A 26,286-nucleotide genomic window follows, 5' to 3' on the forward strand; every position below is an offset into this window, starting at 1 on the left:
GCGTGTTTCTTCTTTATGTAAGATCTACATCGAGATCCACATATATACATATTATACATATATTAGAAAAATGAAAACTGCAAGAAATCAACATAAACATTTATTTAAATTAGATGAGATTTACTATGATCGTGCTTGCCACACCTTAAAAATAGAATATTGTAGTTGCATATAAAATGATGTAAGGCAAATGCATATACGTACGCGTCCTTGTATAGATATGCGCTTGTTTGTTACAATTGCACCGTGCGACAGACACATTTATATGGTATTTTAAAACGAATTACATGTAATTATGTGTAATAACGAGCAAATTATTTGTCTGGCCACATTACTGCCTATTGTATGATGTATACGAAATACACTCAAAGGTCGAAAATGATGCAAAAATTTGTTACTTTATCGTATTTGACAGTGTTATTTTAGATGCGCTTCAAATCGTCACAGAAAAATATGTCTCTCGCACGACTGACATTTCTGAACAATGCTAATAAGGAAAATGTGCTTCGTCAGCGCTTTTCAATATTTATGAAATGCAGTCATTTATATGCTATTTACGCGCACGTCGGGACAAACGCATTGTTCTTTAACATAACGGAAGATACTTTGATCGATTGAAAAAAGGAGAGAAAAAGATATCGTTAAAAAAAGCTATTGATTGCAGATCAAAATGGATCGATATGATAAGAGCTCGTAATGATTCAATGATTTGCGAGTAATTTAAAACCGGCAAGTCGTAATGACTCAATGATTTATCTGCGATATTGCTTCGCTGATTCACCCTCTAGCTTGTAATTGTATAGCTGGCATGATAAACAATCACCTTCTTATCCTATCAACCATATTCATGTATTGTTTTACATTTAGAATGTGTCATAAGTACACAATGAATATATCAATGCACGTGTTTTATCTAATGAAAAAAAAAAGTAAATTAATGAAACGAAACCTTTTATTTATATGTTTCACGAATGTTACATCTTTTAAGATAAATTATCTTGATTAAAATAAATTTATATGAGATCAGAAACACATTAATCAGCCAAACTTGTACCGCAAGATGATACGTCAATTGTACGTGTATTGATATATTTTTATTGTTTTCTTAACAACTCTCGCGGAATGTATTTTATATTCGATGAAAGAATTTATATTTCAGTGTCGTTGCGAAAAACAATCTTTTCCATTTAATATAATCATCTAATATCGAAGAATCATTGAAGAATTTCACAAAATACCAATTATGTATACAAATGTATGAAACTCAATAATAATAGTCATTGATTCGATAGTCATATTAATTGGATAGTATCCTGTAATGATAGTATCAACCCTTGAATATATCAAAAAGATAGGAAAAAAAAATTTTAATTTGTGTAATTATTCTATTTGGAGCTTCCGTTTATGAATCTCGAACAACCTTTGACTTCGCTGAAACAAAGAGGGATTTCTATAACGTATCGCATATTTGAAATCCGTTGTCTTTCATATAATAAATATATCGATACGATAAAGTAGATGTTAAAAATATCAAATCAAATGATACTCATCGTTAATTGGTATTTATTGCTTCTGCTTTATTTGAAAGTTTCGTAATAACGTGTACAGAGAGAGAGCCTAACGTTTGCGGGACTCCAATAATAGTTACTCGTTTATAAATTCGGGAGATTAAGTCGGGGCCTTATATATCGTTCTAACTGTGCGTTATTCGAGTTTTAAACGAATGTCGCAAGCGCATTATGGAAGGCTCGTTCCTAGTAATTGTGACAAAAGTATAAAAAAAACATCGATTATCGGGATAAGCTGAGAAAGGCAATGATAAAGAAAGATATGTTATCAAGATTATCCGCAAACCAAATAAAAATTTTCCAAACAAAAAAAATGTATTAAATAAAGCAATGTAAACATGTAAACATTATATAAAAAAATTGTATCAATGATTTTAATGTAAATTAAGAGAATTTTTCTATACACACGTATACATACGCGCACATTCGCGAACGTCGATCGTTGAAGGAATCAATATTTGGATTATCGGTGCCCAGATAATTGATGTTTACTATATACAAACATATGTGTATCCAACGTTAAGTACAGCGTGAGTACAGTTTTGATAAATCAGCGGTAACGAATGTATTACGTAATCTTATTATCGTATACATATATACTTCACGCGAGAGACTTTACCAAGTTTCTAGGTCAGTTATAATTTTGCATTTTGTAAGACTGCAGAAAATTGAGAAATAAATAGATACGAGACAAAAATACATGTGCCTATGTATACATTAATGGTATATATATTTACACACACGTACATACATACATACATACATACATACATACATACATACATACATACATACACGGAACACATTTATACAATAAATTTAAATTTAAATTTATACAACCGAGATGTGTGTGTACGAGAATGTTTATCCTCAATCTGCTATTTCCAATTGTTAAAAAAACCTTCGAAAAACCGCGCTCCTCCAGACTTCGTATCTGGCAATATTTATTTATCTCTCTAATCTTTTTAACTATAATACATATATTCGTGCGCACCTTAATACATTTTAATTAATACAGAATGCGACGCATGTGGAAAGACAAAAATGTCGTGCGATCGCCGCGAAAAGGAACGATATCGCCGACCTGTATACTTAAAATTCGCGACTAGTTTTACGTATCTATAAAAACTATTACAAATAAATAATATCTTTACAAAGAAAAAAATCTTATACGTTGCACATCGCTATTTAAGTTGAGCATATCGTGACACGATGGAAATAATACGCGTACAGATCGATTCGGCTAACTTTGTGCAAGTAAGCTTTTGACTCTATTTTTTACATTGAATGTAATACTATGACTTGTGCCATTTTTTTCCTAAAATATTCTTTTGAATTTACGTATAATCTTTAACGAAACTTAATAATGATTTAAAATCTATATACGATTTGTCTGAAATATATTTCTTGACATTTTGTATTATATATTAAAAGAAGAATCAATTCTCCTCTCATAAAGTTGGACCCGCTGGATCGATTAGCGCGATAAATTGTAAAACGCGTATAACAATAATCGTATAACGTATGCGTAAGCGAGGCATCCGAATTATTTCGCATATATATTATATTATGACAATTTTATTTGTTCGGAACCCATTGAATTTTTTCAGTCAAGCTACCAATATACTTTGGTAATTAAATCGCAAATAAAAATGTAATCAATTTCAAGTTTGCAAAAGTTTTTGTTTCGATTCTTTATCGGTTATAAATTAAAATAAAAAAAAAAACTTTTTTTTTTTTTTTTTTTTTACTGAAAGAAGGATAAACTAAAAGCTGCGATGTGACTGGAATTATACCTAATATGAAAATTTATTAGTTAATTAACGTTAATAACTATAATAATTAGTTGATTAAAGTTAATAAGTCAAATAAGTGGGGAACGTTGCCTCTGCTTCTCTGTTTAATTTGACACACACACACACACCCACACACACAGACAGACGCATACAGGGTGTAGATTTTTTAATATTTGACTTTCGCCTTAACTTCTTCAGCGACGCCGCCCCATTTGAGCTTATATACGCGCGAACGCCACTGTATAAGAGGATCCAAAACAGCCTGAAGGAAAAGATACGGTCTCGTAATCTCGCTGAGCCACCAACCGCACACAAATTCGAGTTTATTGAAGGGCAGCGGACCGTTTTGCACGACGCACAGTAGCGTCCAATCGAACATAAACCACAAGAGTACGTGCACTAGATAAAAAACTAGAGAATCCCATTCGAACAGCACGCTAGCCGCCCAGGAAGCGAAGCCGCCCAGGATGAGGCATTCGCTGAGCGGCTCGAAAACGATGGTGGTGGGTAGCATGGCCACCCGCAGCTTGGCCCATCGTCGTAGTCTCGCTTGGAAGGACGTGACCTCGCAATGACCGCTGTTTTGTAACGCTGGTTGCGAGGAGACGGTGATGTGCCAGCCATGATCGGTCAACGACTTGGCGTAGAAAAAGTCTTCGGCGAGATAGATGCCGAACGCTTTCAAACCACCGACATCGTCGAGAATGCACTTCCTCAGTAGGGCCGACATGCCGGTATGACAATTTATCCTAAGCAAGTCCGCGGCCAGGTACATCCGGGATTGTACCGTACCGAAGAAGATCTTCTCGTACGCGGCGGCGAAACCCTCGCGATCGCAGGTGAACGGCATCTGATGAACGAGGGCCACTTTATCCGTCATATGATTCACCATATCCAGCAGAGTGTCCTCCTTCATGCGTATACCGCTATCGCTGATAAGCACGAGCTCATATTTGGCGGCCTCGTATGCCGGCTGCATATTGTTGATCTTGGGATTTACCCCCACGTTGCATCCACCGACAAAGAGTCTGGCGTCGGCTTCCGGATATTTCTCCATGAGTTTGCGCACCAGCATGAGCACGGGATCGGAATCGTCCTCCACGCAAAATAGAAGCTCGTATCGGGGATACTCCATGATGAAGAAGGTCTCGAGATTGCCAAAGAGATTCGGATCGACTCCCATCAAGGGCTTTATGACGGAAACCCCCGGTAACGGCGTCTCGTAACTCGGCGCTTGATTCATCTTGCGATGTAGCTTCCAGCGGCCGGCGATCAACGCCAGCACGTGCACGACCCACATGCCTGACCAGAATATCATAAAGAATATCGCGAAGACGTAAAGAGTATATAACATGAAGTTCATTTTCTAGAAGCGAAGCAAAGGGCGAGGGGCGGGCAAGGGGCAAGGGGCAGGCAAAAGCGAAGGCCTCTTTAGGCCTATAGATATTCGCCGCACCACGCAATCTAGCCAGATCTAGCGTGCCAGTGCGCCCGATGCACCTCACACGCCAATCGGCCACAGCCTCTTACTCTTTCCCTTTATCTTTCTTCTCCGTTCCGTTTTCGCTGCTCGCGTGCGGACGTATCTAACATCCGGGCGTCATCCTCGTACTCGGACATTATCGCACTGGTTGCTGATCGGTCTGTTCGCGGCACGCACCCAACTCGACGCGACTCGATGCGTCGTACACTCTACTCATCGGTGATGGTTATCGTTTCCTCGGGGCAGCCGCAGCTGCAACGGCGACTGCGACCGCCACGACGACGACGACGACGGCGGCGGCGACGACGACGACGGCGGCAACGTACTCTCTTGTTGAAACGCATTCACAACCTTTAACCGGGCCGTCCGACGCGTCGTTGCCCCTTATTTTTCGCTCTAATTTACTCTAGCAGCCTCTAGATAACCTCCACCTCGCGTCCACAACCGCGGCGTCCGAGTTGTCCAGGCGCGTCATTCGCGTCGTTCGCGTCAACTGCGCGATCCGTCCGTGCCGCGGATGCTTCGCTCTTGCTTGAAATGAGATTTCCGTCGGGCGAACGGGGCGCTTGGAGTAAGCGCCGAGTCGACAATGTACGAGCCGAGCATCGTCCACCGGCTTGATCTTGCACCGAGTATGAGAGGTACGAGAGGACGCGCAGTCACTCGATGCTTTACCTTTACCTTTGCCTTTACCTTTGCCTTTGCCTTTGCCTTTGCCGGTCACACCGTCACTTTTCTCCGCGCTAGTTCGTGGCATTGACACTTTTTTTTTCTCTCTCACACTCTGGCGAATCGCACTATTACCGCACTATTATCTCTCCTCCGGCATTCATCGAGTCTCCCGTCCTAGTCACGCGTCACGCGAATCGAGACATGGAGAGAGACGGAAAGCGAAAGGGACCTTTGCGGATCTTGACGCTTGACGGTAAAGCGGAACGGTTTGCGTCTCGCCTCTCGCCCTCGCCTCCGCCCCCGCGATGAAACCAGAAATGCCTCTTAACATGGCGCGCGCAGCGCCTGTGCCAGTAACGCGTCCCGTTCTTGTCACCTGTCACTGCTCATTGGACTCTGTCGATTCTCTCTCTTCTTTCCCTTTTCTCTCTTCCTCCCTCCGTCATTCCTCGTATACACTTTTATTTCGTCACAGATGACTCATTTATTTGATATGCAGGTTACCTCGTCTATCTTCGATTCAATTGCACCTTGCCTATAACTAGATAACAAACAGCCATTGAACTATACATACAATATATTGGAAAGCGCGCAAGTGCGGGGATCCTGCCCAATGATCTCGAGCCGAGGGAGATAGCTGCTAAGAGATGATGCTGTTTCTGTTTCGAACAGAGATAAAAGAAATAAATAGAAATAATAGAGAGCGAAATAAAAGTTATATATATTAGAAAGACAGAGAACATCCCCCTCTTAGAGACCGTTCGTCTTTATCATAGTTCATGGCTCTTCTTCCAATATATATATATATATATTTATATTTATATATATATATATATATATATATATATATTTATATTTATATAATTCAATGCCAGCAAGAGAGTACAGATTTATTTTTTGGATTATCAAAGAGAAAAATAGCCGCAGCAAATCGACGATGATCGGTTACATATGCAATCATCGGATACCGGATATATTTTGTCTCATTCTATCAGTTTAAAACATTTCATACAAAATAGTACTTTAAAATACACTGTATATATATATATACATGGCCAATAAGAGTACACCAAGTCGAAATTACAGTTGCGCGCAATTTAAAATATTTTACTTCTCGGCATATTATCCTCTATCTACCAGTTATCGGATTTTTTCAATTTTTATTTAAAACGTTGCTTTCTCGTAGCTGTAATTGAGCAGTTAGTAACATCTTGGAAAGTTATAAAATTTCTAGAATTATGTATATTTTCTGTAATACTCAAGTAATCGAAATAAATTTCTTCTTCCCTTTATCTTTTATTGTACTTGAATTTTTTGTTAATGTGTTATTTTTAAATATCGAGTTTGTTGAAATATATAAAGCAGTTATTTATATTGTTAGTTTATATTATTTTATAATAATTATTTTCACTCACAATATTCTCTTGAAATATATTACTCGACGCCACATATATCGAAGGATGTAAAAAGTAATTTATTTATAAGTAATTTTTACTTTCTATTATTTTGATGTTACTATTATACAGCCAAAACATCTTTAAAAAAGAAAAAGCACAAATGAATATTATTTTTATATACATAAATATTGCTATATGTTTATCATAAGTTTGCACATATTATACATTAATAATTACACATTTGTCTTTTTATATTATTTGTATTATGTAATTTTATCACAATAAATATTCTTATTACGAGCGACATGTAAAATAGTATAGTTAAATGTTATAATGATAGGCGATATACGTTTTTATCATTTTATACATTTCTAATCTGGAATCGGAAAAGATTAATACTCTTATGTCCTAAATTTTTTAAAAAGAGGATGTTTGTTTGCTGTCGATGAGCTAGGAGCTTTTTTATATTCGTAATAGACAGCGTCATCCCCTCCTGACATTGATGTCATAGTGCCAGTTTTACGTATAATCTGGAAAAGTATTTTATTACTTTAATACACATGTATAAGACATGTTTTTCATTATATATGTGTTTTTAACTTAATTATTTTAAAAGTTTTACATCTATATATCACATCTATTCTATGTTTGTATTATGCTCACCGCTCTTGATCCTTCATTAGGTATTCTTTCTTCATCTGCATCAGTGTCACTAGCTGTTAAAACTTGCTGCAATAATTGACCTTGTTCTTCTCGGTTCCCATACATTAAATCCGGCTCCTACATAAATTAATATTATATCTCTCTATTATTTTTCTAAATAATAATACAAATACTTTATAAACATACATATAATTGTAAAATTGTATCATCTTTTCGAGCGAATCCTTACCTCATCCATGCCTGCGAGTTTTGTGATAACTTTGTAAGCATATCCTTGATTTACGAGAAACCGTTGACGTTTTCTCGAGTAATTCATTTCCATTGTATCTTGCGATACGAGCGTATAAAAGAATGCGTTATACTCTTCCGCAATTGCTCCTATAATTTGAATAAAATTTTTAGTTACAATAACTTCATTGTTGATAGATATATAACATATATACCTTTTTTAGCTCTAAGAATACGTCCTAATCGTTGTGCTTCTTGTCTTCTAGATCCACCATGTGATGAAATTTGGATCAAGACATTAGCTTCTGGTAAATCAAAAGAAGTATCTGCTACCTTGCTCACAAATATTGTGTTCACTTTTGTATTAAATTTGAAGTTTTGCAAAATATGTATTCTCTCACTCTAAAAAGTATAAATGATACAAATCGTGAAAAAAAATCTTAAAATTATCATTACTGTGCACAGTGCTTACAATTTCTATACTTACCTGAATAGTAGGACCATAAATATACGGTTTATTCATTTTAACAGCATAATGTTTTAATGCAAACACATTATCAGAAAAGACAATTGTTTTATCACCACGTCTTTCGTGATATCGTATTAAATATTGGCAACAACGAAACTTATTTGGATTCATCACGTACAACAACTGAAATTATAAAAATAAATAAAACATATGTATAAAATTATAAAAATTGCACAGATGAATATTAACAAATTCTTTCTAACCAGTTTTTTACTCATCTTGCAGCCAAGATATTCTCTATAAAACTCTGGTGTCATGGGACACCAAACTTCTGCACACTGCACTCTTGCAATAAATCCTCTCTTTTGCAATTCTAACCAGTTCGCTTCGTATAATTTCGGACCGATTAAGAAATTTAAATCAGCAATTTTATCATCTTCTCGCAGGAGCGTTGCCGTTAAGCCCAATTTACAGTGAGATTGAACAATTGTTAGTACTCTCCGAAACATTTTTGCAGGAATAGTGTGTACCTCTAAGAATACATGCCACAATTATATTATGAAAGAATTTATTACTTATTTATTACTTATTGTTTTAAATAATATGAATAATGAAAATTACCATCCAAAACCATAATGCCCCATTCTTGTTCTTGAAGCCAACGCATCGTATTCTCGGCATCCCAAGATCGTTTTTGAGTGTGTGTTATCATGGAATAGGTGGTTATTAATATTCCGCAACCCATAAATTTATCCTTTGCTTCGCTCGTAAATCGACAAATCATTGAATCATCAGCAGTGGACCACATTTTAAATTGCTGTTTCCATTGTTCTACAGACACACCAGAGTTACATAGGACTAAAGCGCGTTTACGTACTGTACAGCAGGCTGTCACTCCAACTAAACTTTTACCAGCGCCTACATTTAATACACAAGATTGAAAACTGTTAGAAAGACATAATCTTTATTTAAAAATCACGTTATATTTAATATGGCTGAGCAAATTTTATCAAATACACTTACCACAAGGTAAGACAATTACTCCAGATCTAGCTCGTCCGTTACCAAACATTTTCCGCAAACTTTTTTCTTGATAAGGTCTTAACACAGCTGATGGTTTCAAGTCTATACTAGAATATCATATTCATTAAAATGTCATTTTTAGTTTTTGATATAAAAAACGAGATAAATTTCAGTAATATTACTTACTTTATATCTGGATTTACACTATCATTACGGAAATCGTATTCTGCTAATAAAGGATATTCAAGTTCGATGCATCGTTTTTGTACAACTTCAATTTTTTCCTTTTCACAATGACAACATTTTTATATAAATACTTTATAATATATAAATAAATAAAAAAGAAATTTATAAAAATATAGATATATACCTGATTCACTTCAAAACTAACTGTTTTCAATCCTTGATCTTCTTCTTCATCTTCGTCATCTTTATCTATTTTGTCATAAAAAGCAGTTATATCTTCTGGAATGGTAGCTGATTCTGCTATTATTTGATCAGATTCAGTTTCTGAATTTGTCTTACTAGATGCAGGAGTATTTACGAGTGCTTTTGATCCAAACTTTCAATACAAAAAAATAAACATGTTTTATTATCATATTAGAAATTATTCAAATAATTATTAATGCATCTACTTGTACAAACCTGAGGGATTTTTGTTTTAGTTTGAACATTTGTGACAACATCATCACCTTCTACATCTTCTAAAGGCTTTCTCAATCGACATTCTTGAATAACTGGATCTTTTAGTAATTTTTGCAGCACTTCGGGAAATGGCGATTCAATAAAATATTTGTTATGTTTTAAAACAAGTTTTACCTATACAAAATTTTTAATATTTTATAAAGTTTGTTTTTTAATGTTAAACAAAAAGAATTTATAGATTTTATTTTTACTCACTTTTCCATAGGATAATGTACACAGTTTTATAAACTCAATTATACCATCAGGAATACTAGTCTTACTCAATCTCTTCAAATATTCTATTATATCTTCTGTTTGCAGGCCTACGCTAACAGCAGCGTAGAGTGAATATGCAGTTAGTTTATACTGAAAAGAAAAAATTGCATCATATTCCTTCCTCTTTTTAATAATATTTAATTTGCTATCAAAATCATTTTTCTTCATACTTCGTGAATAAATTCCGGTCGGCATACAGGTTCTGCTATTGCTATTAAGAAATCATGAGCATGTTTATACACAGGAGAAAAGGATTCTAAAAAAATGTGTCCATTTGGTGCCTATAAAAAAAAATGCAAAAAATATATAGTTCTTAGGATGCCTTTTGATACTTCTTTATGTCTTCAAACATTTTTCTGTGAGATAAATTAAATTCTTTAAAATTAAAAAAAAAAAAATTCTTTAAAACTCTTTAAAATTTATAAAACTTTAATCTTACCACCCATAGTGGTCTAGATGCATTATCTGGCTTTAAAATCATTTGCGAACGATAGTCTTTTGCTCCAAATTCATCTTCGATTGTGCATTCATCTTGCTTTTCTATATCAGTTTTTGCTGCATCAGGCACACCATCTGCTTCATTACTATCTATCGAATCGTCATCGTTATATTTATCGTAATCCTCCTTACGCTTTTTCCATTTACCTATATTTTAGTAAAGATATTATTAATAAATGTAAATGAGATGTAAAATACACTTACTTTAGTGTGTAATGTGCATAAGACTAATTATTAATTTAGGAACAAAATATGCATCTATAATAAAGTCGAACAAGTTGAAAAAAATATCAATTTTTTATAAACGAAAGATAATCTATAGAGAAATATAAATCATACTTACTGTTATCTTTTTTAAACCTCTTTGGCGGACCCATTCAAAATATCGTAATTACTTTTTTTTCTACAATTTTTGCTTGATCCTGATTGACTTTGACATTGACTGACCAATATAGGATCTGAGGTCTTATTGCCCTAAATAAGCGATAAGATCTTTACGAGTCTCTTCTTTTTGAATAAAATATTTGAGGTTAATCAACACACAAACAACAACTTGGCCTAAACAAAAAATACACATGATTATGCACGCGTTAATATTTATCGACGTTGTCAGATGCGAGGATTGGCTATCAAATATAGAATTCTTAGAAATCTCTGCAAAGGCCCTAGAAATTCTCTATTTGTTAGCCAATCACCATGCAATTTATAATTGGATTATATAAGTTTAAAACAGGACAAGATGTATTTCTAAATCTTTATTAAATAGATAGTACGTTTAATAAATAAAACTTACGCATAATAAATCCTTAATAAAAAAGTCAAAATTTATTTACAGAAATAATATTTACATGTGTGCGTTTTTTTCTTTATAGTCTCATCAAATATCTTTAAATGCATTAAATAGAATAAGCCTAGATATCATCGTGAAATGATGTTACCACTAGCAGAAAGACTTTCTTTATTGATTACTCCTAAAAAATAGAGACATACCAAAGCTGCACCTTGTTCAGCCCATTTTTTATTTTTTTCCCTAAAAGGAGGAAATATACAATAAAAAAGTAGAAATATAGAAAGACGAAACAAAATTAAAAATATCTTTTTTCCAATATAACTTACCAAAAGGAGGAACCATATTTCCTGCCGTCGACAGTAACTATGGAACAAAAAAGTTTATCTTCTTGTCGAGTATTATATATTGGCATTTTTTTACGATTTTCCTTGGTCCACTTGAGTAATCTGGTCTTTGGTAGCTCAGAGTCTCTTGTGTAACTGTTCCTCAAAAAAGCACAACGCATCAGAGAAACATCATTCTCTTCATAAATTTTTCTTTTATAAGAAACATTATTGTCCTTTGTATCTTTTTCAAACATTACTGGCATTACTTGAAATCGACCTAACAAACCCTTATCTCGAAATTCCTTATTTTTGGATCGACAATAATCACCCAATCCCCATACTTCGCTAAAAAAAAATTTTTTGAGCAAAAATAGAGAGAGCAAAGAAAAATAATTAAAATGCTCACCATATTTGTTCTAGTGTTTGCGAATTGAGGAACTTTCTTCCTAGAGGGGATTCCTGAAGCTCCCGTAGAATATTCTGTACACAATATTTCGTATTGGAAGGTGAATTGTCACAATCAACTGCATACTTTAAATATGATTTTATAACATTTTCCATTGATAGCAGACCTTCTTTACGAAATATTGAACAGTTCCATTCAGCTGCGCGAGCAAGCATTACACTACTACAACCTGTTTCTTCTTTAAATCTGTAAAATGTAAAACAAATTAAATAATTTTTTTTTTTTTTTATGTATATATGTATGATATTTGATAAACACGTTGAAATATTACTTGAATATGTCGCAATATTGTTGAATATCTTTGGACCCGCCATTCGCAATGACTGGTATCGAGAGCCTATCCGAAATTTGCTTGAGAATATGATTTCGATTGGGATGTTGCGGTCTTTCCTCAATCGTGCGACCATGTACAGCAATGGCTTCGATTCCGGTGGAAGCGAGAGTGTCGCAAAGTTGGAGAGTCTCCTCCAGATTGGATAAAACGCGTATTTTACATGTAATTGGTATTGCTACAGTTTCAATTATTTTTCGTAAAATATTGGTCGCTTTCTGTGGTTCACTAAGAAGGGAGGCACCCATTCCTCCAAGCATTGAGAATTTCTTTGGACAACCCATATTAATATCTATGCCAGCTACATCCTTTTCTACCATACGAGCAACTTCGGCTGCTCTCAATGGATCAGATGTACCAATTTGAAGAACCACATGCTCTCGTTCCCGAGAACAAGTACGAAATACGACGGTACCGTCCGTCTTGTCAATATAATCGATTGTGCCTAGAACATCTGTAAATCAAATAATAAGTCTAAAATTTTAAAGATAAATTATAATATCATTACTACTTTATTCAACTCGACAAAATTCTATCCAAATAAAATAGACAACTATAATATATAAAAAAAATTAGCTAGAATAATATTAATTATATTAATAATCACAATAAGTGTATCATAATTTGTATATTGATAAAAACTAAATTCTTATGCTTAAGTCATTGAAAATTCTTTTAGTATGATGTCAATGCGTTAAAATTTTGCATAATTACTCAGTTCTTAAGCAAAAAAGAAAAAAAATAGATTTTTTACCATTCTCTCGACGAATCGACCGCAACAATTTTCTATCGATCAATTCTTCGGTGTATACTATGTCCGCACCATAGTCCAGAGCGAGCAAACGCATGGGAAGTGTTCCGATACGTACCATGGGCGCTAAAATGAGTTTGTTATCGTAATTGAGTCTCGTCCTCGTATCTGTAGTCGATTTTTTTTCCATTTTATCACGAATAATGTGCTATGGCGGTTTGCGCAGATTTGCAAACATCAATTCAGTCAGATCCACGTGGATTCATATACGTGTAGTGGACAATGATAAGCGAAACTTTGAATAATCAATTTGTTATTTTTGTTATTTACTCGATTCATTATGTCATGTTGAATAAGACATTACATGGCATGTTTGTGCACAATTATTTTACCCATATTTGTCATTTTATTCAAAACTATAATATAACCACAAATATTGTGACACAATCTTCCGTGTTTTTTTTTTGGAACAGAGAGATTAAAATTAAATGGAAGTGTGATCACGTCCCGATTGACTACAGCCACTCATATCGATCAATTTCTAGGGTTACCAGCAATGATAGACCAATAAAATAGTTTAATATTGAATTGACCAATTGGTGACGTATCTTAATCCTCTCAATCGAATTAAATAAATACGATTAAAGTACGTTCAAAAATTCGAATGTGAGGTAAAGTAACGTTTAATTGACCAATCAGGAAAAAATGAGCAAATATTTCTGTGTCTTGATTGGTTAATTTTAATGGAATTCGAATGAAAATATCACCAATTGGCCCATTCAAAATTATACTTTTTTGATTGTTCAATCGTTTCGGTAATCTAATCTAACTAGATTTTACCTAACAATATATTTTTTTTATTTATATTTACCTTTTCATTATTTATAGTTTCTTTATTTTATTGTGAACAGAAATTCTGTTTTACATTTTTTCGAAAGATGGCAAGCAAAATGAAATAAGTTTATAAGCCGATTGATGGTTACCTCATTAAATACCTCGTTAACTCATTAAATATAATTTTATCATTAACAGATAAATATTCGGTAAAAAAGTGAGTAGTTATTATTCATAAAAAAAAGCTGAGTGATGTATTTTGAAAATATAGTAATAATTTTTATTACTCTAAACATATCACATTACACACACACACACACACACACACACACACACACACACACACACACACACACACGTCCACACGCGCGCACACACACATATAAATGCGGTGCATTTATATTCAAGTTAGGTCAACATGTCAACAATTGCGTAGTATGGCGCTTTCGTTTTTGTGTTTTCGTATCTTTCTGAAAATTCTGTAAAAGCACGTTATAATATTTTACGATATTATAGAATTGATGATTTTCACAATGACACTTCACTATTTATCACACGTATCTACTTTCGTCCGCGGCTAGGCAGACTCGTGACGAGGAAAAGGAAGAAAAGAAAAAGGACAAGAGCGCAACAGACGACAACGCAAAACAATCGGAAATAATTGGCAAGAATTCGAATGGAATATACGGTCGATTATCCTCGATTAGGCGAGTTACTTGGAGATATAACGAAACGGTGATCATCATGGTAAACGCGAGCAGTGTTGTGGCGCATTTCGTGAAACTGCTGGTGACTGCGATATGCATGAGGCATCTCACCGAGCCTTATCGAGCAGCAAAGGCTTCACCAACTACGTGGTCTCTACGTGCCTTTCGTATTCTCTTCATGCACTCGATTTTGGGGATCTTCAGATTCGGTAAGATGAATGTCTCATATTTATAAATAATCCTTTTATCCATTACTTCTTTTCTATATAAACAATAATCTTTTATTTCTATCAAAATACACCAATACATAAAATTAACTTAAACTTTTTCTTTGTTTTCATTTATTTTCAATTTTACTTTTGACTATCTCTCTCAACACCCCATATTTCTTTCAAGTAATTATTCTAGTAATATTATTGATTATATATATTATGTTTTGTTATTTTTCTATACAATTTCAGTTGTAAATATTTATTAATTTGGTGTCTGCATGTGTGCGTGTATCATTTTTTTTATAATCTGCCTCTTTCAATCGTTACCCTATTTGTTCAAAGCTTAATAACTTATAGATATGGACCATCTAAGATTCCATGTCATAACTTTGGGGGTGAGAGGGGGGAGTGAAGATGTCACAGCAAAGAGCGATTGATACAATATGACACATGGCCACACATGATATTTAATTTTTGTGTCTAAATCACCAATGGAAGAAGAAGATGTTTTCCATTTGTCAACGTTAAGGATTTATGGTAATTTGTACATATTATTTGTTATAGTTGGAACAAGTAAGGAACACTATTACAAAAGGAATATATTTTAATTGTACTTTTGAAACTCCAATGTAATTTACTTATTCTTAGCCAAATTAGTAGCGAGTGCAGTTTATAGCTATTTTGAGTTTTGTATTATTTCGCAGTTTTGTCTACGAATTAATACAAAACTCAAAAGATAAACTTTTGCTAAAAAAGATATAGAGACGAAAGATAAAGACTTTTATTTATACTAAAAAAGATGTACTTTTATTTATACTAAAAAAGATATACTTTTGCGCAATATTCTTTTAATCTTTTCAGAAATACTTGACCTTACAATTTGAAACAAAATACATATATATATGCAACAGATATATGCACATTTAGAACATTGTATGCACAAGCATTAATATCTACATTTTGTTCTTTATAGCTGAACTGGCTGCACTAGTTCAGAGTTTAGTTTTTCCTCTCCATATTAAAAAGAAAAAGATAAGCTCTGAACTAGTACAGCCAGTTTGGCTATAAAAAACAGATCCCTATAATCTTTTACATGCACGTTTGTTAGAATGTTTTTGCACATATATTCATAGTATTGTTCATATCCAATGCAAGTTTTGACAAGCACCAAGTGTACTTTTTTTTTTTGTACATTTATATAATTATTATTTCTTACATGTTCCAACAAGTTGATAATGATCTAATAGTTTACAGTATGGTCATGTGATCGAATTACATTTGTTTGCATACACTTTTTGCACAAATTATAGCACAGTTATAACATTGAATCTTGTATCCTCTTAATACCTCTTTAATATCATTGTATATTACCCCAATATTCTTTTCTTTTATAATTATATTTTATTTTTTATTTTATATTTAAATATTTTTTTTTCTATAATTTTCTTCTAACATTTTCAGGAGTTCCATTTACTTCCTCGTCGACATTTACGGCAAGATGCTTCCGAAACTTTTACGATTGGTTTTCCAGTGTCATTGAAATTATTCCTTTGGCATTACTGACATCTGGTATATTGAGTGCGTATCAGATAGATGAAAAGATACGTATGCTTTTATTGTTTCTTGGTACAATACCAATATTTTTTCCATTAGCGATAAAACAGAAAGAAAGACAAATTAGAAAATTCCGTTTTCTAACTAATATCGTTATCATACTACAGATATTACCAATAATGATACTTGGTTTGCAAAATGGCAATTATAATGTCATTAGTTTAGTTGCTTCCTATACCTTTGAACGTTTTTTTGTGGAAGAATTTTGTTATCGATACAGTATACCATACACTGATTTGATGCAATATTGTATATGTTTTGTCGAGATCTTCACAGTATCAACATTGCAAGAATTGTAACAGTTCAATTTTATATTGGTTTATCTATTCAAAACAATTATCATATGATATTTAACAAATGTTGTTTAATTATATTTGATATGAAGATATATGTATGTTTGATATGTCAATTCTTAAAATGGCCTAAAGAATCTACGCCATAATTATGATAATCTTTCAACAATTGTTCTATAATATGGCATGATATGTAATGATAGCATTATTTTGCTATCAGTTTATAAATTTATGTCAAAAAGATGACATAAATCAAAATAAATGTTTATAATTTTTTATACATATTACATGCATCGTAAAAAGAACTGCCTTTTCAAAGTAAGATATATATGTCAATTACAATTTTTATAATATATGTGAAAATCAAGTCACATTTTTTTCTATTTTATATATAGCAAAAAGAATTTATAATTTTTTCCTGACATATTCTGTATGATATAATACTAAATTCTAAGAAAAAGAAGCAGCACAGTATTTTCTGACATATTCAATATATCATAAAAAATAATCTGAAATATCCTTTTAATGACGAACTGAGAAGACGCATACAAATGCAATATATTTGTTGATTTAATTTATGTAATTAATTTTTTTTATCTATGTGAAACTTGCATATAGAAAGAAAATATTTAATCGCCGGCCTTAAATACTATACACACATATACAAACACACGAGTGGCCAGTAATGATGATTTTTTTTATAAATGATAGTGGCTGATATGGAGGTTTATATTCTGATTATTCTCATATATTTTACGATTGAGTGTATAAAAGAACTATTGTCCGATTGATTTATTGTTTATTGTCGGCGCAGCAGGAACCTTTTTTTTTATCTAATAATGTGTTGCTAGAATTTTTAAGATTATATCTAATTCTGTAATGGAGAATTGCATCATCTCAAATACAATTCTCTGACAGGGAAATGCTTCAATTTAAGACTTGCATACTACACTTTATCTACAATTTATTAATGGAACATTTTAATTAATGCTTTGATATTGCAATATAATGATAATTTTTTTCTACAAGATTTTGCTACAAATTGATCAGTGAAATGTATCAATTCTTATAAATGTAAAATTTTTCTTATACAAACTTTACTGTGTCTTTTATTTATTAATTGTACTTTACTAACAAACTCAAGTATCTACTAAGCAAATGTGACTGTTATTGCCGGAAAATATCTTTAATTTATTTCTACCTCTATCTAACCGAAATATATTTCTTAAAATATGATAAAAAATTCTACATATTTTTGAATGAATGTTTAGAATGTAGCCTGAAAATGGTTTTAGAATCAACTTTGTCTTATGATTATTTATTCTTAACATCTGTTTCTTCACACATTTTGAGACTGATTCGTATATTTTGGTAATCGGTAATTCTTTTATTGGAACATTTTATGCATACATTTTATTGATATAATAATATCAGCGCGCTCATTTATCTGGAAGTTTAATATGCAAGATTTTCTGCTTAGATAATGAATTTTATTTGACGTAAACATAAAATTATTATTAATATAAATTATTATTAATATAATTTATTATTAAAAAAAGAGAGCTTTAGCGATACGAATATATAATATATACATATCCCACGATAATCTTTTTTTTTTTATCTTACGAGTTTATATAAATGCAAGCATGAAAACAAGATTAAAAACATTTCAATATCTATGATGATATTATTATTATACGGATGATATAAGCAAAAATACATAGCAAGCAACTTGTACGATTTCGATAATTTATTGTTGATTATTGAATTTTCAGAGTATGATTTTATTCAAACCATAATGAAAATTCAGACTGAGCTTATCCAGCAAAAATATCGATTAAAATATAGTTAAACATATAGGAAAATGAAAAAAAAATTATATTTTAATATATTATCCAGTGTTGAGAAGAGAAACATAAAGATAAATGGTTCTGTCGTACGATTTCTTGCAATTACACTCTTGTTAAGAAATTCCAACACGTTAATTTGGCACGAGCAAAATTTGGCACAGTAATGCAATAACTATCGAGTTTGTCTTGCTCGATGAGTGGATGCACTGAAAATATTTCCAATAAGATTATTTAGCGTACATTTTATAGTAGTGGCGGTTACAAGGCCGCACGAGATAATTATTATAATAGATGAATACAGTTTATTTTTTAATATTTAAAACATGAATCTTTCTCTAGTTGTCCGTGATCAATTAGAATATTAGCAACCGAGAACAATCGAAAAGAATACCTCCGACCTATTTTTTCCTCGGCTGGAAAATGCGCGGGAAGGTGATGAATCGTTTGCGCCAGGAGGAACAGCCCGGGATATATTTTTACATCATTCTAGCTGCATGCTAGATATGTTGTAATGGTTTGCAGCCACGGAACGCGTAGGCAGCGACCTAAGAACGGTAATACGTTGCCCTATTTCAAGAGCTTCAGGTATCATCTAATAAACGATTACATGGAATGAATCGCGCGTATATCAAACGAGGGCACAATTTTTATTTTTATCGATAATACGCATAAGCGATTTAAAATTCACACAATTCATTTATTTTTATCATGTAAAAATATATAATTAACGCCAAATAAATTACATAACTAACTACTGCGATTGATCACAGTAATCGCTTTAATATTGTTTCTCTCTTTCTTTTTTTTCAGTGTCTTCGTTAATGCGCAAGTATTTATATTAAATTAGCAAGTATTTATATTATTTATATGAAAAATTTATATAATATACAAATTTTTCATATAAATAATATAAGTACTTGCTAATTTTACACGTTTCTTTTTTATATCGTATCTTCTATTTGGCATCTTGAAAATAATCTCAAATATAGATCGATATTAATTTTTACTTTTTTATAATTGCATGGATTTTCGTACATTCTGATATTAATAGCGAAAAAATTTCTTTATTATATAAGCATATGTAAATTATATAAGTATATAAATTTCTTTATTATATAAGCAATAAGTAGATGAGATCATAATAAAAACACTATACCACGTCCGATATACACGGTATAAAGATATTTTTATGAATATTATAAAAATGTATTTCATTGTGTAATGCGCTCAATGAACTCGATTTTCTCTTTAACGAAAATATCTGACGACCGCGTCGAAACTGATATTATGCATCGACCTTTGTGCAAAACGATGTGAAGGGGCGTCGATACTCACTTATAACATATTTCATTTTTCGTCGGCGTTACGCGAAACTCTATTTTTGCGTCCACCAACTTTCTAGCTGGTTTAGACGATGACGGAGAGGAAGTCTTTATACCGGGACGGAAGAAGCGATTCTCTTCAAGTGTCCGTCGTCCGTCGCGTTCGTACGCCGCTCACGGTTTCCCTAATACGGCGTAAAAAAAACCCTTTATTAAAAAGCCATGGTAAGAAAATAAATTAGAAGATACTTTATTTGTTAAAAAAAAAAAAATAGTGTAAATTTTAAAAATTTGACTCGCAAAAAAGACTGTAAAAGTGTCGCACATTATTCGGGTAATGATATTCGAAACTTTATAGGTGCTATTTATAAGAGAGAAGAGATATTTCTCTTACTCGTCAGTGAATAAAAAATGTTATTTTACGATTTCTCTTTCTCTTTCTTTCTCTGTTTGCAAAGAAATGTTGATATTTTAAATCTCTTGGCGTGTGCGCATTTGCGGTCTTTTTCTTTAATTATAAATAAAAGCAATATGTATATATATATATATATATATATATATATATATATATATATATATATATATATATCGGGTAACAAAAATTTTTCGTTCGGATATACTGTAGGAGGAAGATGATCAAAAAGTTGCCGTGATGCGTAAAGCGTTTCAAATGTTTGATACAACGAAAAGTGGTTTCATCGACACCATGAAGATCTCGACGATATTAAACACAATGGGGCAACTATTCGACGATGGTGAATTAAATGCTTTAATCGAGGAAAATGATCCCGAGGGTTTGGGCAAAGTGAATTTTGATGGTTTCTGTAAAATCGCCGGTCGATTTCTTGAAGAAGAAGACGCCGAGGCGATGCAAGAGGAATTGAAAGAGGCGTTCCGATTGTACGACCGTGAAGGTAACGGATACATTACTACGGCTACATTGAAAGAGATTTTGGCGGCGCTCGACGATAAACTCACAAATTCCGATCTTGATGGAATAATCGCAGAGATCGATACGGACGGCTCCGGTACGGTGGACTTTGATGGTATGTAAATACTATATACTATACAATAAGTCAGGGATTATTAATTTCTTATTTGTCTTGTGATGGATTCTTAATTGCAGAATTTATGGAGATGATGACTGGAGAATGATCGTGTACTAGAATGACGATGAATTGCCCAATCACTAAAAAAAACAATAAACTTTCTTAATAAAATAATATTTTTCGGAGAAAAAGATTATTTTATTTTATCATTAATTAATCCTTACTTATGTGAATAAAATCGATAGGAAATGTAAGGAAATGCATAAGAGAAAGAGAGAGAATTGTGTTATAAATAAATATTTGAATATTTGCGTTTTAGGGCAATTTATTAATTGCATTTGCTATATCAATAAATCATTTTTGACATTGAATGAAAAAATAAAAAACAGCTCTCGCTTAAACATCATTGTTACATCTGGCGATGTCGCATCTATTAAGCCTGATTTATAGGAACACTTCACTGATAGATTTCGTTGGTGGGTTGGCCTTCATGATAAATATGGACAGTTTGTACATGCACATTAGGCACGGAAAGAGCACCAATGCTCAAGGGTCTGTCCAACGGGTAGCCGAGAGGTTTACCGTCCAGAGAAATAGCACCACCAATGATTTGGGAGATGGGCTTATTCTGGTAGTATTTACTGACATCACTGTCTTGTACCTTTTGTCCCTGACTCAAGATATTTTGAAAGCCACCAGCGTGGTATTGTCCACTACCAGTGAGTCCTTGCTGCTGTTGACTCTGTCCTTGGTAAGTAGTTTGGTATTTGCTCTGAATTCCAGATTGAACGCCACCAACAACATTACCTTGTCTTCCTTGCACATTTTGTACACCTTGCAGACTTTGCAAATTTTGTAATCCTTGTACACCTTGAGTGCTTTGTTGTGTATTTTGTACACCAGCAGTTAGCACACCTTGGACTCCTACGACTCCGACCGTATTTTGAGATTGTTGTTCTTGATCAATATTTTGCAATTGACTCCATTGCTGCTGTCCTTGAGTGTTTTGAGCCTGTTGTCTTAGCTGTCCCAGATATCCTTGCTGTTCTTGGACATTTTGGGCCTGTTGTCCTAACTGTCTCAGTTGTCCCTGTTGTCCCTGTTGTCCGTGAATGTTTTGGGTCTGTTGTCCTTGCTGCCTCCATTGTCCCTGCTGTCCAAGTAGCCACTGGCTTTGTACACCGTAGACGTTCTGTCCCTGTACTTGTCCCTGGCCGATTTGATGTTGGGTATGCGTGTACGGATATTGTCCGTGTTGCTGAGTGTAGAGATTAGCATAATGGTTCCTTACAACTGCAAAGAAGAAATGACTCATTCTTTTGATGCTACTCAATAACGAACAGTTTCGTCTTTGTGATATCGATAATGCACCTTGATTTACTTGTTGACCAACTGACAGAGTTTCAGGCACAACTTCCACAGTTTGTTTCAAACCGAGTCCCTTGTTACCATGTTGAATTTGCTGAAGATATTCCGCGGAATCAACTACTTGATATTCATTTTGTTGGTATGTTTGATATTGTTCCGGGATTACTGGTCCATAAGATAGGCTTTGTTGTTCTGGTTGAGAAATCACAACCAACAACTGAACTGGGAATCCTTGACCCTGTTGACCTTTAGGAAGAGCCAATCTAGCAGGGAAACCAAAGATCTGATGCGGCTGAAAGAAACATTGATGTTTAATCTCGTGTTGCTTATCAAGATAATCACAGTAGTAAATATAATTACCTCGGTGACGTAAAACGGTTCTTGCGCATGGATAGCATCGTTGACACTCTGGTTGATTTCCTGAACGGATGGGTAATCAAAGCTCTGACCTGGCGCTTGCTGGGACTGCCTAACAATGACGTTCTGTCCTTGCTGAACTATAAAACGAAAAGAAAGTTTTAAACTATTTATTTATTAATTAAGAAGAAAAACGGTTGATAATTTTGCAATCGGAAACATACGGTTAGTTGTAAATTGATCAAGTTCGACGAATTGCTGTCTATGTTGAGAAATGCTGATGGGCTTGCCCTCATAATCATATTTCGGTCCAAGATAGACGCGGACAACGGCATCGAGGATGTTCTGCTCGCTCTGGACGGTGATTTGATATTCGTACGGCTTATGATCTAATCTTTTTACTTGTCCTTTGATTTGTTGTTGCTGCTGCTGCTGCTGCTGCTGCTGCTGGACTTGTTGCTGCTGCTGATGGACTTGTTGCTGCTGCTGATAGACTTGTTGCTGCTGTTGATAGACTTGTTGATGCTGCTGATGGACTTGTTGCTGCTGCTGATGGCTTTGGTGTTGCTGCTGCTGGCCTTGGTGTTGCTGCTGCTGGACTTGTTGTTGACCAACTTGCTGGTGGGCAGTTGCGCTATCGAGATCAACGTAATAATCGTTGAAGAGAGTCACAAGTGGACTAATCTGAACGTTTTGGATGCTAACGCCGGGCAAAAGAACATCATTATACTGATATGCGGGCAGAGAGTTCTGATACTGCTGGAACAATTGGATGACTTTCTTGTAAAGCTGGTAGAAAGCTGGGTCACGAACAGCAATACTTCCCGATTCCAGAACAGAAGGAGTATAATCGTAGATATTCTGTACTTCAGGAGCGTTACCGAGGAGTTGACGCGCGGCCGCTTGAAGACTGCCATAATATCTGTGGTAAAAAATATATCATTGTAAATATTACATTATATTATTGGGTGTGGTCGAACGATTAGTCGAATAGAAAATTAACCTTGGATTAACGCTCTTGCCAGTTCCTTGGATAAGTTCCCCAAGAATGTTCAAACCTTGCGGTTGGTAAAGGGAGAGGAAAGCACCTTGCGGAGTGATGACATGCCCAGACTCAATAGCTTCCATCAGTCTTTCTTCAATTTTCTTGACAGTGTTGATAAGATGATTCTTGACAGGACTGAGCTGAAGATTCGAAGGGCGCGTGGGGAATTCGAGTCCATTTATGTGTCGGAGATGCGGTTGATACGGCGCTTGTACATTGATGTAATCAGTATTTTGAATCGGACCAAGTCCATTTGCGAGACGATTCAATTCATAATGGGCCAGTAGTTGTTGATGAAGGTAATAGTAGAGAGCTCCCTGACCAATTTGATCTTCCTGATTTTGGATTCCTTGATACTGCAACGGCGTTTGCTGTTGTACATTCTAGAATTATATTTATAATTTATATATTATTATAAAATGATCAAATATATCAATAAGTTTGCGTGAGTAAAATTATCAAAAAGATTTTTCTCTTTTTTTTATGCGAGCAAAAATTTCGAATAATATTTGTTCGCAATATTTAAAACATGCGCACCTGTTGCAAGGAATTTCCAGCAAGATTGACGAAGGCGTAATAGTTGGCAAGGCCGATGTCTTGTGTGAAGTAGGAAAGCTGATGTTCACCATTGGGCAAATTGGCGGTATAATTGACGGGAATAACAACAGGACTTTGTCCAACGCTTTGTGCAACGACGTCTTGGACTTGTTGGATTATTCTAGAATCGAAATAGAATTGGGGAATAATTTCGTAGAGAGGCGGCAGAATGACACCCTGTGTCTCCGGATGCTGTAGAACAGCTCCGATGAAAGCCTTGACGAATTGTTCTTCGTTAACGTGGACGCGGGCCCAAGCGGCGGTTGCCAAAAATGTCTGATAGTTAGTGGCACTTAATAAAATTCTTTGCAAAAGAGCGATCTCCTTACGAAGCTGGCTGATGGAGCTTGAATAAGCAGTACCTTTCGGTTGTACCAGACCGGCCTGTACAGCGCCCACATAGTACTTGACAAGGATCGGATTGTTATATTGTTGCAAATTATTTTGAATATCATAGGTGGTACCAAGGATCTGTAGCTGTTCGTTCGGGATTTCTTGGGTGATCTGTTGTAATAACAGTATAACGTCTTGCTGCTTTTTCAGAAGACTTTGATCAGCTAAAAAAGAATAAAGAAATGATTGGTACATTTTTCAAATTATATATTCTGTGTAGATGATGTCGAGATATCCACATTCAAGATATCCAATTTTTTATATAAAGCTTATTAAATTTTTACAGATATTTGTCTCATAAGTCATAAATTAATAGTATAAAATTTAATTAAGGGAATAATATTAATGCTATAAAATTAGTAGCGACAATTTTAAAAAATATTTTAAATCACATTGTCGCTTGAAAATAAGCGAGAAACAGAGAGAAAGGAAACGCGAAAGTAAAATGATAATTATTACTTACCAGCACGTTGTTTCTGCTGCTGTTGGGGTAAGGCCGCCCCAAAAGCTGCCAGAGCCAGTAGAACTATCACGCACCTCATGATGATGCTGTCAATGCCGTCTGCCGGATGCTGTCTACTGAGCAATGCGAGTCTTTTATACAAAATCGTAATCGAACAAAGACATTATCAGTAGCGACCCATTGACCCATCGCCGTGTAAAATGTCTACGTGCGATACCCCCTGTTATTTCGGATTCAGATTCGAAGCTAATCGAAGGTTAAATTAAAACGACGATAATAATTCCTCCGGCGTGAAAGCAAGACTAAATTGCATCATCAATTACAGGATTAAAGTTTCGCATAATGCCTTTATTCTCGTCAATTTTTTTTTTTCTTATTACCTTGATAATCATATTTTTATGCAAAAATCATTTTTTCCATTATATATAAAAATTTGCTGTTCGATACATCTTTTTCATTCTCTTTTATTGAAATGATTTTATTTCCTTTATCTGAAATAAAGAGCAATATAATTGTCAATACAATCTCTCAACAATTGACAATTGTTGCAAATGAATCGCGATCATCATCTGTAAAAAGAAATTTGACTATAAAGACACGATCTCTAATTTATATATTAGAAATAATTTATAGTGTTACAAAATAAATCCATTTCTTTAATTGATCCTATATCTTTGGCTGGTAATTTAATGTAGTTGTCCAATAAGTAATTGCATCGATATAAAACTTAATTTGCAATTTACAAATAAACAATACTATGC

The 26,286-nt window shown here is 33.9% G+C and overlaps 6 protein-coding genes across 9 annotated transcripts; 2 read left to right on the forward strand and 4 right to left on the reverse strand.

Moving 5' to 3' along the window:
- Positions 1–1,552: 1,552 nt before the first annotated feature.
- LOC126851511 (ceramide glucosyltransferase) lies at positions 1,553–6,175 on the reverse strand. Its single transcript, XM_050595565.1, has one exon. The coding sequence runs from the start codon at positions 4,725–4,727 to the stop codon at positions 3,531–3,533; it is 1,197 nt and encodes a 398-aa protein (XP_050451522.1). The 5' UTR covers positions 4,728–6,175; the 3' UTR covers positions 1,553–3,530.
- Positions 6,176–7,250: 1,075 nt separating this feature from the next.
- LOC126851815 (general transcription and DNA repair factor IIH helicase subunit XPB) lies at positions 7,251–11,290 on the reverse strand. The gene is made up of 15 exons (XM_050596165.1): positions 11,101–11,290; positions 10,699–10,904; positions 10,430–10,540; positions 10,200–10,349; positions 9,945–10,118; positions 9,670–9,861; positions 9,486–9,583; positions 9,300–9,406; positions 8,898–9,194; positions 8,540–8,808; positions 8,295–8,459; positions 8,023–8,209; positions 7,809–7,957; positions 7,580–7,696; positions 7,251–7,446 (listed from the first exon to the last, which is right to left on the reverse strand). Exons 1-15 carry the CDS (start codon positions 11,132–11,134, stop codon positions 7,318–7,320), a joined length of 2,385 nt encoding a protein of 794 aa, XP_050452122.1. The 5' UTR covers positions 11,135–11,290; the 3' UTR covers positions 7,251–7,317.
- A 277-nt stretch (positions 11,291–11,567) lies between these two features.
- Positions 11,568–14,114, reverse strand: LOC126851764 (tRNA-dihydrouridine(20) synthase [NAD(P)+]-like). 2 transcript variants are annotated; one of them, XM_050596058.1, is made up of 5 exons: positions 13,425–14,114; positions 12,611–13,124; positions 12,280–12,525; positions 11,874–12,026; positions 11,568–11,787 (listed from the first exon to the last, which is right to left on the reverse strand). In XM_050596058.1, the coding sequence occupies exons 1-5, from the start codon at positions 13,609–13,611 to the stop codon at positions 11,676–11,678; spliced, it is 1,212 nt and encodes a 403-aa protein (XP_050452015.1). In that variant the 5' UTR covers positions 13,612–14,114; the 3' UTR covers positions 11,568–11,675. The 2 variants fall into 2 exon arrangements, with proteins under 2 accessions (XP_050452015.1, XP_050452014.1); XM_050596057.1 differs by having other exon boundaries at positions 11,874–12,218; positions 13,425–14,089.
- Positions 14,115–14,304: 190 nt separating this feature from the next.
- LOC126851765 (uncharacterized) lies at positions 14,305–18,176 on the forward strand. 3 transcript variants are annotated; one of them, XM_050596061.1, is made up of 3 exons: positions 14,305–14,472; positions 14,837–15,171; positions 16,636–18,176. In XM_050596061.1, exons 2-3 carry the CDS (start codon positions 15,000–15,002, stop codon positions 17,085–17,087), a joined length of 624 nt encoding a protein of 207 aa, XP_050452018.1. In that variant the 5' UTR covers positions 14,305–14,472; positions 14,837–14,999; the 3' UTR covers positions 17,088–18,176. The 3 variants fall into 3 exon arrangements, 2 of the variants coding, with proteins under 2 accessions (XP_050452018.1, XP_050452016.1); XR_007687729.1 differs by lacking the exon at positions 14,305–14,472 and adding an exon at positions 15,532–15,711 and having other exon boundaries at positions 15,023–15,171; positions 16,636–16,780; XM_050596059.1 differs by lacking the exon at positions 14,305–14,472 and having other exon boundaries at positions 14,560–15,171.
- Positions 18,177–20,325: 2,149 nt separating this feature from the next.
- On the forward strand, positions 20,326–21,493 carry LOC126851716 (troponin C). Its single transcript, XM_050595959.1, has 3 exons — positions 20,326–20,478; positions 20,879–21,299; positions 21,380–21,493. Exons 1-3 carry the CDS (start codon positions 20,476–20,478, stop codon positions 21,406–21,408), a joined length of 453 nt encoding a protein of 150 aa, XP_050451916.1. The 5' UTR covers positions 20,326–20,475; the 3' UTR covers positions 21,409–21,493.
- A 116-nt stretch (positions 21,494–21,609) lies between these two features.
- Positions 21,610–25,828, reverse strand: LOC126851714 (hexamerin-like). Its single transcript, XM_050595955.1, has 7 exons — positions 25,526–25,828; positions 24,610–25,226; positions 24,031–24,455; positions 23,252–23,949; positions 23,031–23,167; positions 22,674–22,962; positions 21,610–22,595 (listed from the first exon to the last, which is right to left on the reverse strand). The coding sequence occupies exons 1-7, from the start codon at positions 25,602–25,604 to the stop codon at positions 21,760–21,762; spliced, it is 3,081 nt and encodes a 1,026-aa protein (XP_050451912.1). The 5' UTR covers positions 25,605–25,828; the 3' UTR covers positions 21,610–21,759.
- Between the last annotated feature and the right edge of the window lie 458 nt (positions 25,829–26,286).

This window comes from Cataglyphis hispanica, chromosome 8 (genome assembly GCF_021464435.1).
Source record: "Cataglyphis hispanica isolate Lineage 1 chromosome 8, ULB_Chis1_1.0, whole genome shotgun sequence".
Taxonomy (NCBI): Eukaryota; Metazoa; Arthropoda; class Insecta; order Hymenoptera; family Formicidae; genus Cataglyphis; species Cataglyphis hispanica.